Here is a 16791-nt window from a genome sequence, read left to right as displayed (position 1 = left end):
CTCCACGCCGGGCGAGTCTGACTGCAGCCTCCATCCACCCCACGGCCACCCTGGCTTTGTCCCCTGCGGCCCGGCCCCGTCTCCCCCGACGTCCCCGGGGGGCAACCCTTTCTGTCGCCTGCAACCTACGGTTTGCAGCAAATTCATCCGTGAGAGCCCAAGGCCGGCGACCCCGGGTTCGCAATGACCGCCAAAGACCAACACCTGCGCGCCCAGGATCACCGCGTGGGGAGTCGGTGGAGAGACGGGATTGGGCCGCAGCTTTTCTATTCCGAGAGCCGGGGCTCGGCGACCCCTGGCGGGCCTCGGCGGGCTGGGTGCAGTGCCAGGGACTCTCCGCCAGGTGGCGCCCGCACGGGCCCGCCGCGTCCAGGCTTCCCGGGGCAGCCGGTCCACAGGCTCCCTGGCTCCACGGCTGTGTCTGTGACGCGTTTCTCGCCCCCGCCCCTGCCTCTGGCCTGGGTACCAAGCCTTCTGCATGGCCCGGAGGCAGAGGACTGCTGCCTGAAACTGGAGTCCTGCCTCACTGTGATGGGAGAGGGTGAATTGGGATGACTTGACTCTTCATCTTTCAGTTTCCTATCTTTTTGCCTTTTCATACTGTTCATGGGGTTCTCAAGGCAAGAATACTGAAGTGGTCTGCCATTCCCTTCTCCAGGGGACCACATTTTGCCAGAACTCTCCACCATGACCCGTCCATCTTGGGTGGGCCTACACAGCATGGCTCATAGTTTCTTTGAGCTAGACAAGGCTGTGGTCCTTGTGATCAGATTGGTTAGTTTTCTGTGATTGTGGTTTTCATCCTGTCTGCCCTCTGATGGAGAAGGATAGAGGCTTGTGGAAGCTTCCTGATGGGTGAGACTGACTGAGGGGGAAACTGGGTCTTGTCCTGATGGGCAGGGCCATGCTCAGTAAATCTTTAATCCAATTTTCTGCTGATGGGTGGAGCTGTGTTCCCTCCCTAGAAAACTAAGATTGTGGCATCTGGTCCCATCACTTCATGATAAATAGATGGGCAAACAGTGTCAGACTTTATTTTTCTGGGCTCCAAAATCACTGCAGATGGTGACTGCAGCCATAAGATTAAAAGACACTTGCTCCTTGGAAGAAAAGTTATGACCAACTTAGGTAGCATATTAAAAAGCAGAGACATTACTTTGCTAACAAAGGTCTGTCTAGTCAAGGCTATGGTTTTTCCGGTAGTCATGTATGGATATGAGAGTTGGACTATAAAGAAAATTGAGCACCAAAAAATTGATGCTTTTGAAGTGTGGTGTTGGAAAAGGCTCTTGATAGTCCCTTGGACTGCAAGGGGATCCAACCAGTCCATCCTAAAGGAAATCAGTCCTGAATATTCATTGGAAGGACTGATGCTGAAGCTGAAACTCCAGTACTTAGGCCACCTGATATGAAGAACTGACTCATTGGAAAAGATTCTGATGCTGGGAAAGACTGAGGGCAGGAGGAGAAAGAGACAACAGAGGATGAGATGGTTGGATGGCATCACCAACTCGATGGACATGAGTTTGAGTAAACTCCGGGAGTTGGTGATGGATAGGGAAGCCTGGCATGCTGCAGTCCATGGGGTTTCAAAGAGTCAAACGCAATTGAACGACTGAACTGAACGACTCTTCACTGGGCTGTGTGACCTTGGACATGTCACTCACCCTCTCTTGGCCTGTTACTTTATCTTCACAGTACACAAAGCAGTTCATTCAAGACCTTTGGGTTCTGGCACTTGACCCCAGGTTGTAGACAGAACTGGCACCAGTTCAGGGTTGCAGTGTGGGGTCGGAGAAACTGGACTGTATGATCTGAGAGCTTGGGAGCCACTCTCTGCGGGATCAGGGTGACTGATAGGTAGACGGATAGATAGAGCGTCCCCACTGGTCCCTGGCTTTTTTGGCACAAAGGATGGGAGGATGCCTGGCTGGGCATGCCGCCAACACCAGGGCTCCCCTGACCAAGGGGCCTTGCCCACAGGATTCTCACCTTGAGAATCCCAGACTCCAGAGGGGCCAGCCTTACCCCCATCACCAGTGCTGTGGCACTGCCTGGCTCATCTGCAGTGTGACTTGTCACCAAATGGAGGTGCCACACCCCTGGTGTTTCTGTGGCAAGGACTCCTAGCCATCTCCCGGCATCCATTTCCCAGCCTCCCTTGGAGCTGAGTGTGGCCACATGCCCTAGTTCTGACCAGTGGGAAAGAAGCATTCCATTCTCCCTGGTTGGTCTGCAGACTCAGGGACAGGGAATACTAAGCATCTTCAACCATGAAGATAGGGAGGGTGCTGCACCCTAAGGATGACAGAGCAAAAAGATGGAAGGAGCCTGGGTCTCTAACTCTGCTGGTGGTGGGGGTCTCCTTATTGATGCTGCACAGCTAGTGCTTCAGCTATAAAGAGAAATACATGTTTAACTTGCTTAAAATCATTGTTCTTAACTTCTGCTCTAGCAACATCAGCAGTTTCCTTGTTCGGTCATTGAAATAAGACAATCATACGACTAGCTGCTATTTAACAAGTGCTTACTGCACCAGGTGTATTAACCAGCTTTCACTAGGTTATGCTGCGGTAACAAATTAGTCCAATTTCAGTGGTGTACAACAAACACAGGCTTCCTGATGGTGTTACATGTTGGCCCTGTGAGTTGTCTGCAGCCCTGCTCCACTCAAAGACATGCCTCCCTGAACAGTGATGCTGTTCCTAACTTCCAAGGGAGGAGGGAGAACACGTAGGTGTGATTTTCTTGGGTGAGGTTTCTTGCTCTGAGGTTCCTACTGTGACCTGTCTGCTGTGAGCCCTCCAGAGGGAACAAAGGGGGAAAAGATCTTTGCTGGGACCCTCCAGCTGGGACCCTCCTTTGCTGGGCACACGTCATGGCTGAGGGCATGGGTGCCAAATAGGTGCCCAAGGTCACATTTCTGGCCAGCAGGAAATCTTGCTAGGAGATCACTCAACTCCCAAGGTCCCATCTCTTTCCCCTAGCCCGGCAGTCAGGACCTAGCACCCTCCTCCAGGCTTCAGAGAGAATCTACATTTCTAGCCCCTACTCACTTGGACCTCCTGACCAGTTTCCCACTTCCAGTCCTTGGCTGATTGGACCAGGGAGAGACACCTGATCCAAGCTGAGCCAATCCAAATATTCAAGAAATTGAAAAAGGACACAGAAGATGAGACAGAATATTGGAACTAAGTTAATAGCAGTAGAAATAGTAACAGTGAAAATAACGGCAGCTAAGGTGTATCAGGCGCTTCTGGGTAGGATCTGTGAGCGCTTGACAAGTATGAAATCCTGGTAACTGGTGGTAGTCAGATGAAGTGATCTGAGTCTCAAAGAGGGGAAAGGACTGCCCTGAGGTTATCTGGGCACGCATACCTCTGTCTCTCCTGGGATTAACTTCTTGAACAGGGCATTCTAGGATCTTCAAAACCTGGTACCAGATCCCCTCCTACCCCATCCCCCACTCTTCCCCCAGCTTTCTCCAAATGACTCACAATTCCTTTCCTTCCCGCCTCCACACCTCTGCCCTTGCAGTGACTTCTGCCTGATCTCCAAGTCCCTGCTTAAACACCTCCTCTTCCAGAAAGCCTTCATCATCCCTCTCCTCCACTGCAGATGCCCTGGGCCCCCAGTGCTGGACACAACCCAGAGACCACAAGCGGTACTCCCTTTGTGTGTCCACCTTCCCTGCAGATCGGCCTCCTTAAGGGCGGGGCCCCCTTCGGGTGGGCACCGGGTGCTGAGCCCTCTTGTGCCTGTCCCACTTCATTCTCTTGGAGTGGGGGATTATGTTTATATCACAACACCATTTTACAGAGAGTGAAAAGGAAGGCTCGGGAATACAGAGTGGCCTCCCCTGGGTCACACAGCCTAAGTGGCTGAGCCACAGTTCCAGCCTCAGTCTCAGATGCCTAGGTCTGGGCCCTGATCTAAATCACTTCCTTCTCTTCCTTCCTTCACTCCTGTCTCTGAAAAAGGAGGCGGGGAGGGTCCCAGGGCAGGGGTGAAGCAAGGGAACTGGGAGGGGTCTGGGTGGGCGGAGGCCAAAGCAGCTGGCTTCAAAGACAGAACCATAGGGCCTGGGAGGTGGGGATTGCTGCTTCCAGACACTTTTCCCCATGGCTTTCTGGGGCTTCATCTCCTTCTGCAGGTGGTAAGTTTCCCCGCCTGCTCCTGGGTCAGCCCCAGCTCCATATCACGCAACTCCTCTCCCGTGTTCTCAGAGAAACAATTCAGGTTCCATACCGACAGTCTGTAAAGTCCTTCCCCAGGTACACAGGGATCCAGCCTCTCCTCTGTTTTCAGACCTCCAAGGGCTCACAGTGCCAGGGGGTTGAGCCCCAGATGTTGAGTCTCCTGTTTGAAGTGCTCTGTAATCTGGCCCTGACCCCCTTTCATGCCATCCTCTGCTCCCCTCTAGCACGTGACTCCCACCCATGCCTCCAGATTGCCTGCCTGCTCCCCTGGAATGTCTCCCCGCTCTGCAGCCGGAAAAATACTCTGACCCTGAAATCCAGCAGGGGGACTCCTCCTCCATGAAGTCTTCCCTGCTGCCTGCCCCAGACATGGGGTCAAGCTGCTGCTTCCTCAACTTTTGGTGGCTGGTCTTTTTACCACCCCCACACGAAGCATCTGGATGAGGCCCAGGGCTGATGCCTCTCTGGTCCCCAACAGCCAGCCCAGAGGAGGTGGCTAAGGAGACACAATCGCCAGCCTCAGCTTCACGTTTTATTGGTGTAAGAACCAGCTAAAGGCCAGAAAAACTCTAGCGTGGGGCTCCATCCTCATCGTAGCCCTTTGGGGTCGTTCCAGCCATTGTCCCCACTTTGCAGAGGAGGGAAGAGAGGCAGAAAGCAGGGGAGCTGATTGGGCCGCAGTCATGGGACTAGTGGCAAGCTGCATAACATCGTGGTTAAATCCGGTCCCCAGCGGTGCCACCGACCGGCTGTGTGACCGCAGGCAAGCCTGAACCTCACTGTCCCTGTCTCTGTACGTGTGACAAGGGGTGACGACGATGCCTCACTCTCACAGCTGCCTGGCACACTTAGGGAGGTTAACAGGTATGAAGAGCCCGGCAGCAGGGAGCTCTGCGCAGTGGTGGTATTCCTGCTGTTGTCTCTCTGTCTAGGGGCTCAGGTAGGGGGCTGGCTTCATCCTGTCCCCCCAGGGCGGGGATCTCAGCTCCCTGCCCTTCCAGTGTCACATCGGCTCGTCTCTGGATTGCGGAGGGCAGCGGAGATGGGGAGCTGGTTCTGCCTGTGGCACCAAGACACCTGGTGAGAAGCCCAGCTTGCCAAGCTCAGAGCTTCCCTGGGTGGGAGGAGATGGCTTTGGGGTCCATATCCCAGAGCCGTCTAAGGCCTTGAGCCCCAGTGGGACCTGTGACTCTGGGGCTTGAAGCCCAGCTCGATATTACCAGCCAGGTCACCCTGGTCGAGGCCCCGCCCCTCTGGGGCTGTTGGTGTCCATCCCTGTAACAGGGGGCCTCGGGACTGGGCTTCTGGACTCTACTTACCCATCAGTTCTCTCTGAATGGGCACCCCAGCCCTTTCCTCCCTGGGAAGGTCACATTACACAGGCAGGGGCTGTGACCTGGCTGAGGGCACCCAGCAAATGACTGAGCAGCATAATCACACCGGGAGCTCAGAGCCAGGCTTCCACTCTGAACCAGGGTTCTGGATTCTTAGTTGAGCCTGTGGTTCCGTTGCAGGTTGGGGGGAAGGGGAGCCCACTGGCACAGGGTTGTGAAGGTTTTAGAAACCTCTGGGGCTCAGGCAAGAAATCCAGGGCAGACTAGCCCCAGGCAGATGCACTGTTCTAAAAATGATGATGAGAGAAGATGGATTCCCAGGTCCTGTGGATGTGTGGCCCCAGGGTGGGGCTGGGACATGCAGGCGTCACTAGTCGCTTCCTCCCCATGGTGGCTTCTGGAAAGCACCTGGAGCCTCAGTTAGGCAGGAACCTCAGGGTCACCGTGTCTGTTTCTCTGCCTTCACAAAGAAGGCTCAGGGTAGCACGCTGACCACTGTGGTCCCTAGGGGACAGCTCACCCAGGCCCCTCCTGGTTCAGAAGTGGAGGGGTCCAGGTCACACAAGACCAAGGCACAATTTGAGATCAGTGTCCCAATATTGAGACACTGGCTGTCTACACACCTGCACACCCACAGGGCTAAACCATCAATGGGCTTCCATCTGTGGAGGGTCGGGGGCACCGGTCAGTCTGACTGCGTGTCTGTGGGCAGGTCTCTTTGCTCCTCTGAGCCTCATCTGTAAAGTGGGCGTAATATTGACCTCCCTGAGCCCTCAAGAGAATTGAAAAGGGTTGTGTCCAAGAAGAGGGGCCCTTTTCTCCCCAACCACCCCAAATGACCAAAGAAAGTTTCTCTGACCCACAAACTCTGTCTTTGGGGTCTGAAGTCCACAGGCAAAGGGGGAGCGGCTGTTCGGTGGATGTCCGCTTTGTGCCAGGGGCTGAGCACGTGGACTCTAACCTTCGAAACACTAGGAGTATTACTCCCCGCTTTTTTGCAGATGGGGAAACAGAGTTTTGTTTTGTTTCGTTTTCTTACCTCCTGTTGCCTGAAATGGGCCCCAGGGGTAGAAATTAGGAGGGGCCCCAGTGGCGGGGGAGATGGGCCAGTTGAGGGCCAGTGGTGGGCAGGCACTGAGCTGGGCACAGGGGTGAGCAAGAAAAGCCGAGTCCTGCCCCTCAGAGCTCATGGCCACAGGGGACACAGACAGGACATAGACTCAGTTCCCTAACACTGATTCCAATTCATCTACGTGCAGTGCTGCTGCGGGGAGTCTTGTGTGTGTGTGGGTAGGTGGTGGGGGGGGGCGGTGGTGGGGAGGAAGGTAACAGAAGGGTAGAGGACGGGCTGGGCTGGGCTGGGGGCCGAGGGGAAGCCCTGCGAAGGTCTGAAGGATGAGTAGGAGGCACGGGGACAACCAGGGGCGCGGGAGCTCCCGACAGGGGGCAAGGCACGTGCCAGAACGCAGAGGATTTGGGGATAGAAACAAGCTCAGCTACCCAGGAGGCATGAGTGAGAGGGGCAGGGCTGGTTTGTGGAAGGAAGAGGGATCTAAACTCAACTCCAATACTCTTGCCCGGAAAATCCCATGGACAGAGGAGCCTGGAGGGCTACAGTCCATAGGATTGCAAAGAGTCGGACACGACCGAAGCGACTTAGCACACAGTACACAAACTACACTTGGGAAAAAACTGGGGAGCCCCCTGAGGGCTTGAAGCAGGGAGTGAGTGAGGAGTTCAGATTCACCCACCTCTGAGACCTGGGTTCATCTGATCGTGAGTAGAAAGATGCTTGGTGCCCACCTGGGGAAGAGCAAGGCCTGGCCTGCAGCAGGACAGGGGCACTGGGGCACTGATTCAAGATCCCTGGACCAGGGTCCACAGGGGCTTGATGGATTAGACAGAACCGGGAGAGGAAGGTGCCCAGATGACCCTGAAGTATCTGGCCTTAGGCTGGGTGATGGGTCCACTCACAAAGTGAGAAGAAGGGAAAGAGCAGGAACCGACTGCTCCCCGCTGTCCAGGCAGATGGCTGGCTGCTGGAAGCGGGGTTCCTCCTGGGGCCCAGAATGGAAGAAGCCCCAACACTGGGGAGGGCAGAGTCCTGAGGAGGGCAGAAGGCGGGAGGAACAGGTGGTAAACGGCGGAGCAGAGGGGGCAGCGGGACGAGGCCCTGGAGACCCCGGGTTGGCCTCTGGAGTTGGTGACCCAGTGAGCCGAGAGGGGCAACGGGGTCGGGTGGGGCTTGGGGAAACGCTGAGAGGGCGGATGTGGGGTCCGTGTGTGAGGAGCGCACTGAGGGCGAGACGAAAGGTTCTCCAGCGGAGCAAGAAGCGGGAGGAGGCAGGAAGGGGGCTGCGGCCCCTGCGGAGCGCCAGCCACGGCCCAGACGCGAGCTCGGGCCGCAGCAGCCTCGCGGCCCACGCGGGCGGCAGGAAGGCGGTCTCGGACCCGCAGGGATGTGGCTCCGGGGGCCGAGGCTCGGCCTTGCCCACTTGCGGCCTCCTCGGGGACCCCGGCCTCCGCGCGGTCGGCCTACGGGGGAGGCCCCGCCCCCGGCGGTGGCCTCGGTCTCTCCCGAGGATGCTTGGTCACCGGTGGCGGGGCAAGGCGGCTTCCGGGGCGCCTACGCCACCCCTGGTCTCCTCGGTCGAGCCAGAGGACCGGAGCCTGGGTTCGAGGCCCAGTTGTGCAGTGTGGCTCCGGGACCCGGCAGCGGGCTTGGGGGTGGGGGGGGACCGAGTTTCCCCTCCTGGCCCCCCGGCGCACAGCCGGGTCTCATTACCGCCCATCCCCCTTCACGAGCGCCCCGAGGGCCGGGGGGTCTCGGCGACCGGGGGAGGGGCGGGTTATAATCAATCCCAGGCCGGAAATTCCTCCCGAGGGGCCCTAGCTGGGCTGCGGGAGTGGGGTGGGGGGGCGGCCGGCGCGGAGGCTGGCAATCTGCCCGCACGTCCCCGCCCCCTCCTCCTCCGAGTCCGCCCCCCGCATCATGGAAACTGGGCCGCCGGCCGACCCCCTGGCTCCGCGCCACATTCTTGCCTCTGGGGGCGGGCGGGACACGAAGGCCTGGCAGCCCCCTTTGGGCCGGTCCGCGGGGGGCGCCGCGGATTTCCGAACCCGCCTCCTCATTTGAGACCAGCACCGCCTCCCCACTCCCGCTAGGCAGCATCTTCTTCGGCGAGGCTAGGGAGGCCGGCGACGCTCCATCCGATTCCCTCGGCTCTGAGAATCCGGTTCTTCTCTATTTACCTCCCCGCCAACGTGATTGGAGCAGGGCATGGCCACACACTCCAGTATTCCTGCCTAGAGAATCCCAAGGATAGAGGAGCCTGGCGGGCTACAGTCCATGGGGGTTCCAAAAGAGTCAGACACTACTTAGCAACTAAACAGCAAAGTGATTCCTCTCCCGAGCGCTCGGGGGCGTACCCCGGGCTGTGCCCCTCTAGTGTGCCCCGCCCTTAACGCCGAATTTTCACCCCTCGGCATCTTGTGAAGCAGAGACCATCACGCCCATTTTACAGGTGAAGACTGTGAGGTTCAGATTCAGGAAGGTTCAGATAGTAAGGTCGGGCGGAGCAGGAACTCTGGCCGCCTCCTCGGGAAGCTCCCCGGACGGCGCTTGGCACCTGTGGGCTCTCAGTTGCCCGAGGGTCCTCTCCGGGGCGCCTGGAAGGGATGGACTGTGCGAGGCGGGGGAGGACGTGCGGCTTGCCCTGGGTCTGCTCGCTCCGGTTGCAGGGCGAGGCAGGGGTCTCAGTCTTCCCACGTGGGGAGGGCACCCTCCCAGGCCTTCTGAAAGACGTCAGCCGGGGACTTGGGGCCCTCGGATCCTCCGAGTCACCGGGCGCGTACACAGCGCTTACCTTCGAGCCTCGGCCTTGAGACTCGCTGCCTCCTTCCAGCCGTGGGGCCGGGCCGGACACTGGCTGGACACCGGCCGAACTGGCCCCGGGGCTCCCGGTGGGCGGGGCGGGGGCGGGGCCGGACCGGGGCGGGGCCGGGCCAGGGGGCGGGGCCGGGCGCCAAGAGTCCACGGAGACCGCTGCAGGGCTGGAGCCCAGGCGTGCGGACTCGGACCCGGACCCAATCCGGCGCTGAGCGCCAGGTAAGCGAAACTAGGGGCCTGGTGGGGTTCGCCTCTCCACTTTCCCCAACTTTTTGTTTGGTCGCTACCTCCAGAAAGGCCCTGGGGGTTGAGGGGGAGCGGGAGCGGGGTTCCCTTTTTTCCCGCGGCAGGAGTGTGGACGCGCGTGGAGGCGGGAGCCCGGAGTGTTAGGAATCCGGCCCTCGGCAACTTCCTGCGACCAGGGATCTTCGGACTGTGTCTCCAAGTTGCTGCCTCTCCCGGGGTCCCCAGCGTCGACTCACGCCCTCCAAAATCTCAGTGTTTCTGAGCTTGTCCCCATCCCTCTCTCTACAGGCCTCCGTTTCCTTCCCTACCCGCCGGGACCGGAGGGTGGCTCGAGAGTTGGGACGGGGGCGCCAGCTCTGGGCTGGGGCTGGGGTGGTCATTTCTCCAGTTTGGGGCTGGGGAAAGAGCTCCATACTCAGAGACCAGGAGGGGAACGGGCCTCCCCTCCTCCCAGGACGCTCCCAGGGCTGTGCCGAGAAGTGCCCGGGGTTGGGTTCTGTGTGGACGCCCCCCCGTCCTGCGTGGCGTGCGCTGCGTGACCCCAGCAGACCCGTCCACTTCTCCGGGCCGCAGTTTCCCTCTGTGAACCCCAGGCCTTGGACGCGGAAGACGCCGGGCTCCATGCTAGGGCCTGGGCCTTCAGCGCTTCTGTCGGAGGCAGGGATGGGATGTCCTGCTTTGAGCTTTGGGGTGCGGATGGGGAGAGAGAAGGGTAACAAGGCCGCCTTGCTGGGGCCTCAGCTACGGGTTCCAGCGATGCAGCTGTTGGGAAACCAGACTGGGGCAGTCAGGACGCACTACTGGACAGCGAGGTCCTAACCCTCCTCTCCTGCGGGGCCCGGAGCTCCTGGGCCGGGGCACCGTTTCCTCCCACACCCTGTCTTTCGTGGGGGCTACATCACACGTATCCCGGCTACTCCCGCCCGGCCTGGATTCAGTCCCTCAGGCCGCAGGCCGGGTCGCACCAGCAGCTGGGAAGGGCTTACGCCTGGCGGCCCAGACCCTGGGGTGCAAGGGCGGTGCTGCTCTGGCTGGGACGCGGGCCACTAAGGCCTCGGGCTGAGGAGGCCGGAAAGGAGGCCAGGCGGCGGGAAAGGGGGATGATTCATCCGGAGGAGCCCAAATTGGAAACGCTGCAACCTGGGGGCCAGGAGAGGAGCTCACCGGCAAGGCCCGGAGCCTGGCACCCATGGCCCCCTGCCTCCTGCCCGGACCGTAGATGGGCGGCTGGAGGAGGGGAAGGGGGCTCTTCGCGGAGTTTCAAGAAATCCTGCGCAAAGTCTGCCGCTGGTTTTGGTCTGAGCGGTCTTCTCTGAGTCTAGCTCAAGTCTGTCTTGCTGCAGCTTCAGTGCTGACTGAGGAGGTCTGGAAGGAGGGGGCGGGCAGGAAGAGGCTGGAGTCCGTGACAACCCCCCCCCCCCCACCACCACCACCTTCCTCCGCTGCGGTACGTGTAGCGCAGAAGGGGGAAGGGGGGCCCGCGAGCGACCCCGGCGGCCCCGGGCGGCCAAGTGCCCCCTCCCTCCTTTACTATATGGTGCAGCCACGTGCGGGGGTGAGCTCGATCGCGGGCGGGACTTACCCTGCAGACGCCGCTGCCGGGGGCCCTACGCCTCCCTGAGCCAGGGACCTGCAAGCTGGCCAAGAGGGCGCCGGCGGCCGGAGCCCCGCAGCCGAGGATGCGCCAAGGAGCAGCCCGCGCCCCCCTCCCTCGTCTCCGCCCGCGGGTCCGGCCAACTCCGGCTTCTGCCGCGCGTCCCTGGCTCGGAGCTCCGCTGCGGAAAACCCGAGCGGGGGCGGCTCCCCGCCTCGCAGCCCGGGAAAATCCGGGGGTGGCCGCCAGGGATCTCCAAGCGTCCTGGGCGAGGCGGCCCCATCTTCCCTCCCAGACTGGGGCCCCCGACCTGGCGCTCCGACCGTAGGCCCGTCGGTTCACTCCTTGCCTCCCCACTTCTCTCCGCAGAGCGCCCAGACGGCGGCGAGATGACGGCCGGGAGCCCTGGAGACTGCGGGGAGGTGCGGAGGAGCCCCGAGGGCCGCGTCTCGCGCCTGGGCCGCCGCCTGGGCCGCCGCCGGCGCGCGCGCTCCCCTCCTGAGCCCCTGCGGGTGCGGGCACGGCTGCGGCTGCGCTCGCCGTCGGGGGCGTTCGCGGCGCTGGGGGCGCTCGTGGTCCTGGTGGGCATGGGCATCGCGGTGGCCGGCTACTGGCCGCACCGCGCCGGAGTCCCGGGACCCCGGGCTGCGAACTCCAGCGCGCCTCCCCTGAGCGAGCTGCGGCGCGAGGGTCGCGGCGCCGGCCGAGCTCACGGCCCGCACGAGCGGCTGAGACTCCTTGGGCCGGTGGTCATGGGCGTCGGCCTATTCGTGTTCATCTGCGCCAACACGCTGCTCTACGAGAACCGCGACCTGGAGACGCGACGGCTTCGCCAGGGGGTGCTGCGGGCTCAGGCGCTGCGGCCCCCGGACGGCCCAGGGTGGGACTGCGCGCTCCTCCCCAGCCCCGGCCCCAGGACTCCCCGAGCCGTAGGCTGCGTGGAACCAGAAAGCTGGGACCTGTCCCCGCGTCGGGGTACCTCACCCGTCCCGTCAGTGCGGAGTCTGCGTTCAGAGCCAGCTAATCCTCGCTTGGGGTTACCTGCCCTGCTTAACAGCTACCCACTGAAGGGCTCAGGACTGCATCCACCCTGGGGTCCGCGGCCCCAGGCCGGCCATGTGATCATCACCGTGCAGCCCTCTGGCTCCTGCATCGAACATTCCAAGTCTTTGGATCTGGGCCTCGGAGAGCTCCTGCTGGGGGCCCCAGCGGCTAGGGACTGTGCTCACCGAAGCTGGCCACGGCTGGACCGCCTCAGTCTGGGGGGTTATGCCAAGTTGGGAGCAGGAGGGGACTTGGGGGCCCGGGTCTGAGGAGGAGGGGCACAGCCTGCTGTGAGGCTGCAGCGTGGACCGTGGTACAGCCCTAGGAGTCCTGATGTCTAGTAGAGGTTTCAGTCACATCCCAGCGGGGGAGGGGGATGGATGCTCCAGCCCCAACAGCTGCCAAGGCCTCCTGACTTGCATGTTGGCAAAGAAATGCCAACTGCACAAGGGTTCAAAAAGCTAGAGAGGTTGTGTTTTAATGTGGACTCTGGAGACCAGCAGGACTCAGCCTCAGGAATTCCTTCAGCCTCCAAAAGTGGCCTTAGCCCTAGACAGATATGAGGGGGCTGGAGGCCCAGGGGATACATCTGGTGGGTGTCTTGGCACACCCCAAGTGATGGGTGAGGGTCCTCAGACCTGGAAGGTAGGTTGTGGTGTTACAGGCTGGGACAGGCTCCCTCCAAGGTGGCACTGGTGCTGGGGTTTGGGCCTCTGGGAAGATGGGCAACGCCGTAGAGTTGAGACCTTCCACTGCCATCTGGGACTGAGCCTTTAACTCCCACCACCTAAACCTCTTTCGCCCTCAGCCATGCTGGGTACATCTGGTAAGGGCTATACTACTGCCAATGCCTCCGTACTAGGCTCTGGCCCTTCCCCAAACAGGCCTGAGAAGCCCCCTTCTCTCCTTTGTCGTGTGGCCCATGCTGTGAAATCTTTCTCCAGGTGGCAAAATGCATTTGCCAGTTCTCAGAAATCCTTTTATATGTTGAAGCACCCTTTTGGTCAGTGTGGATAGCCTTAGAAAATGGCTTGGATTTGTGTCTCCCTGACCCATGTTTTTCCTAAGTTGCCAGTAGGGGAAGAGAACTTTAAAAGTTGATCAATCTTCACAGAGTCAGGTTTTTTTTTTTTTTTTTGAGTTTATTGAAAAATGCAATACAAGAGGAAGCAAGACCAAACTAAACAGTAGTATCTAAACACTACCACCACTTCTCTTACTACAAAAGACCCAGATGGCAGACCTAAATATTGCCTATTTAATCTAAGGTTGTTGTCAATTTGATCCGGCTGCCATAGTCTCCTATTTTGTTGAGAAATGAAAACAACTACTTGATATGATTCATAATTTTTTTTTTTTTTAATTTACAAAGCTCCTTCATTTTTGTCACCAAAATAAAACATTTGAGAGAGATTTGTAAAACCAGCCAGCCCAGGGACTGAGATACTGGGCAGGTATTTCCCATGAGCATTCCTTGGTGTTGGTCAGGCCGTAGCTCTGGCTCCATTTCCAAAGGTGGACTGTTGCCTCGCCACCCTTAGCTGCCCTGCAGAACACACGGCGGGGACTGGGGGCGGGCAAAGATTCCCTGACAGGTCCCTGCAGCCAGGCTCTGTGGGGCCTCAGCTGATAAATTCAGGTTCTGCTTTGTGGGTGGGTGGGTGACAGAGACCTCAAGTGGCTTGGAGGAAATCTTTATTTCTCAAGTGGAATAAAAATCAAATTGCAGCGAGAGTTGGTACTGTGGTGTGTCTGAGTCACTTTAGGAAAATGGCTGCTAAGTTGTTGACCCTGGAAATGAACTCTTCTCCCCTCTTCACCATTTCCACCTGGACAGTCTGTTTTTCTTCTCACGCACGCACGCACACAATTGCAAGAAGGAAAAAAAAAAATTCAAACAACCGCCAAACACCAAGTTCGGTAACCAGAGAGGGAGGAAGATGAAAGAGGCTTGGGAGGATACCCCTCGCATTGGCTTGTCCATATCATGGCTTCACAGTGCGGCAGGGCATTGGAGATCTTCTGGTCCAGTTTATAGTCAGGGAAGCAAGGAGAAGTGAAGTGAGCTGGTAACAGACCGAGGGGAAGTTCAGGCCCCCGATGTGTGGTCCAGGGCTGTGAAAGCAGCCACTCTGAGCAGGTATCACGGGATACAGGGGCATCAGATTCCTGACGCACGTGCCCTGCCCTCTTCCTTTGCCCATCTCCATTCCACAGGTGTCAGCTCTGGGCTCCTGCAGGTCTTCCAAGCAGCAGAGCTGGCCACTGGCAAGCAAGCTCATCTGGCACATCTGCTTGATGTGAGCTGGATTCCCAAGGTCGCCACCACTCCGGGTCACAAAGCCCTTGGCTTGGGCACCGCCCAGAAAGCCCCGTCACTCCAGACCTACGCTCCCAGGCTGTCAGTCTGTTCCTGAGACAGGGCGCTCTCCTTCCCCTACGGCCGTTGACACATCCTACCTGAGCTCCTCCCTGTCCCTGCCCAGAGATAGAGCTACCTGTGGGTTAGTAACAGTCTCAAGGAAGGACTCAGAGAAAAACGCACACACGTGAGATCAGTTCAAACCAATTGCATCTGTTGAGACAAAGTTCAGCCAGTGGACTCCAGGCATGTGCTGCTGGGTCCCACTGCAGGGAGCAGAGGCTTGTAGCCGCCTCTGCTCACCGCCCTGGAGCCCCCAGCGATGGCTGGGTGTGACCCACTGTCCACCTCAGGGAGCTGACCTTCTGTCCTAGACTTAGGATTCTAAGACCGTGTAGGCAGATCTGTCTACTGGAAGATTAGAGAAGGCCTACTGAATAAAAATGCCCCCCGCCCCCAAATCTTTACCAGGAATAGTGGGATTGGGAACATCAGTTCCTCATTTTCAAAAACAAACAAAAAGAAACCTTAAACCCACCACAAAAATCAAGCCACGAAACCGGACAGACCTCAGATGGCAAGTGGGGATGAGCGGAGCTGGTGTTTGTGCCCCTTTGTTAAGGGGGGTTTTGTGGGGAGGGAGGCCCGTGAAAGCCATCCCCCTGCTCCAGAAAGGATAATCTGCAAGCAGGTGCCGCTGGTGAGGAGTAAGGTCATGGACCACAGTCGCCTGCTGGGTTACACTCCCTGTCACCCGAGGATTAGAGAGAGAGGCCCAGGGGTGGTCTCCTGGAAATACATCCAAGCAGATCTGGCTGAGTGAGGCAAACCCCAGCACACCCTCGTGTCAAGTGCTTCTGGCCCAAAGTGCCTACTTCCCCATGAGTTTTGGTCTCCTGAGATGGGAGGTGGCAGGGGGAGCTCTTAGCTGAGCCACTGCTTCTGATGAGGTAAGAGGGGAGGGAGGGCAGGAAGGTGAAGGCCACGGATACAGTCAAACATTCACAGTATCAGATATGTCTGAAGCAACGTCTTATGTCTTTGATCTAAAGAGGCTCCAAAGAGAAAGAGTTGGGGGAGAGGAAGGGAAACAGCGCTGCATTCTGAGCAGAGTCTCCACCTCCGCAAAGGGATGGGGGGCACTTGCCTAGGGCCTGCGCCTTAGGGCAGCCGCCCTGCCTGACATTCTGGTAAAGGGACATCATTGGCTCTGAGGAAGGGCTGGTTTATGAAGTTTCTGCAGTCGCCTACAGAGTATAGACTAGGGGAGGATCGGGGAGGCCCCGTTAAGCTGGCTTTGTCCCCCCAGCACAGCTGACAGTGTCATTGGAGGATTTCCAGGATGCTATGGACCCTGTCAGTGTAAGTGGGGAGGGGCTGGTCTGAAGGGGTTCCAAACCACCCCATTTAAAAAAAAAAAAAAAGAAAAAAGCTCTTTAAAAACAGTCCATAGAGTGAAAAGTTGCACAATTTCTGGTATCACAATATAGAAAAAGGTATTCAAAAGGATCAGTGATGTCTAGAAGACTTTCTTGGTATAAACTCCAAATAGAAAAAGAAATTGATTTTCTGGTGGTTTAGAATCAATCATCTTAAAAGTCTGAAGTCTAACTATTGCTGGTTAGCTTCTTTATCATTCCGCTGGTTTTTCTCTGGGATGGCAGACGGGCAGGGGGTCAGGGGTTGGGGGGAGAGGGTGGGAGAGTTCCTAGAGGGAAGAAAGAAGCAAAGTTTTAAAATCTTGCAAAGGAGACCTCCCTGTCCCCCTGCCAAGTTCTTGAGGCCACAGGTGACAATCAGGGCCTGAGTGGGTTTTACAGGGCCCCGTCCTACCTGGTGACTGATGGCTTCTTCAAATTATTTGTAAACTACTTTTAGGCATGGATTTATCTGGAACCCTGGCTCCCCAAAAGTCAGCTACCCTGCTTCCAACTCTCTAGTCTGGCCCCAGGGCTTCAGCCATCTCTCTCCTACCCTCCCAAAAGCCTCATTTCTGGACAAGTAGTCCTGGTTTTCTTGGTTTTGTTCTCTTCCTCTGACCTCCCAGGTCTCGACTCAGAGAGCCCTGTGACAGCAGAGAACACAGCAGCAGGGAGAAAGGGAGGTGGGAAAGCAAGAGGGTG

General features: G+C 58.3%; 2 protein-coding genes and 1 long non-coding RNA gene across 46 annotated transcripts in view; 1 reads left to right on the top strand and 2 right to left on the bottom strand.

Moving 5' to 3' along the window:
- Window positions 1-8911: 8911 nt before the first annotated feature.
- Window positions 8912-9495, bottom strand: LOC147377543 (uncharacterized). Its single transcript, XR_015139146.1, has 2 exons — window positions 9400-9495; window positions 8912-9202 (listed from the first exon to the last, which is right to left on the bottom strand). It is a non-coding gene; the product is annotated as an uncharacterized LOC147377543 (long non-coding RNA).
- Window positions 9496-9588: 93 nt separating this feature from the next.
- Window positions 9589-14040, top strand: TMEM200B (transmembrane protein 200B). Of its 2 annotated transcripts, XM_086332486.1 has the most exons (3): window positions 9589-9641; window positions 11012-11115; window positions 11632-14040. In XM_086332486.1, the coding sequence occupies exon 3, from the start codon at window positions 11652-11654 to the stop codon at window positions 12573-12575; it is 924 nt and encodes a 307-aa protein (XP_086188612.1). In that variant the 5' UTR covers window positions 9589-9641; window positions 11012-11115; window positions 11632-11651; the 3' UTR covers window positions 12576-14040. The 2 variants fall into 2 exon arrangements, with proteins under 2 accessions (XP_086188612.1, XP_086188601.1); XM_086332475.1 differs by lacking the exon at window positions 11012-11115.
- The window catches only part of EPB41 (erythrocyte membrane protein band 4.1), a 181547-nt gene continuing 178183 nt past the window's right edge, over window positions 13428-16791 (bottom strand). For all 43 annotated transcript variants that reach the window (XM_086332303.1, XM_086332292.1, XM_086332129.1 and 40 more), the window contains one exon: window positions 13428-16376. The gene's annotated coding sequence lies outside the window, so the exon portion shown is untranslated. The remainder of the gene's footprint in view (window positions 16377-16791) is intronic.

This window comes from Bos grunniens, chromosome 2 (assembly GCF_055505025.1).
Source record: "Bos grunniens cultivar Pamir isolate PY7600 chromosome 2, Bosgru_T2T1.0, whole genome shotgun sequence".
Classification (NCBI taxonomy): domain Eukaryota; kingdom Metazoa; phylum Chordata; class Mammalia; order Artiodactyla; family Bovidae; genus Bos; species Bos grunniens.
The sequence above is the reverse complement of the archived record's forward strand: the minus strand, read 5'-3'. Positions and strand labels throughout refer to the sequence as shown.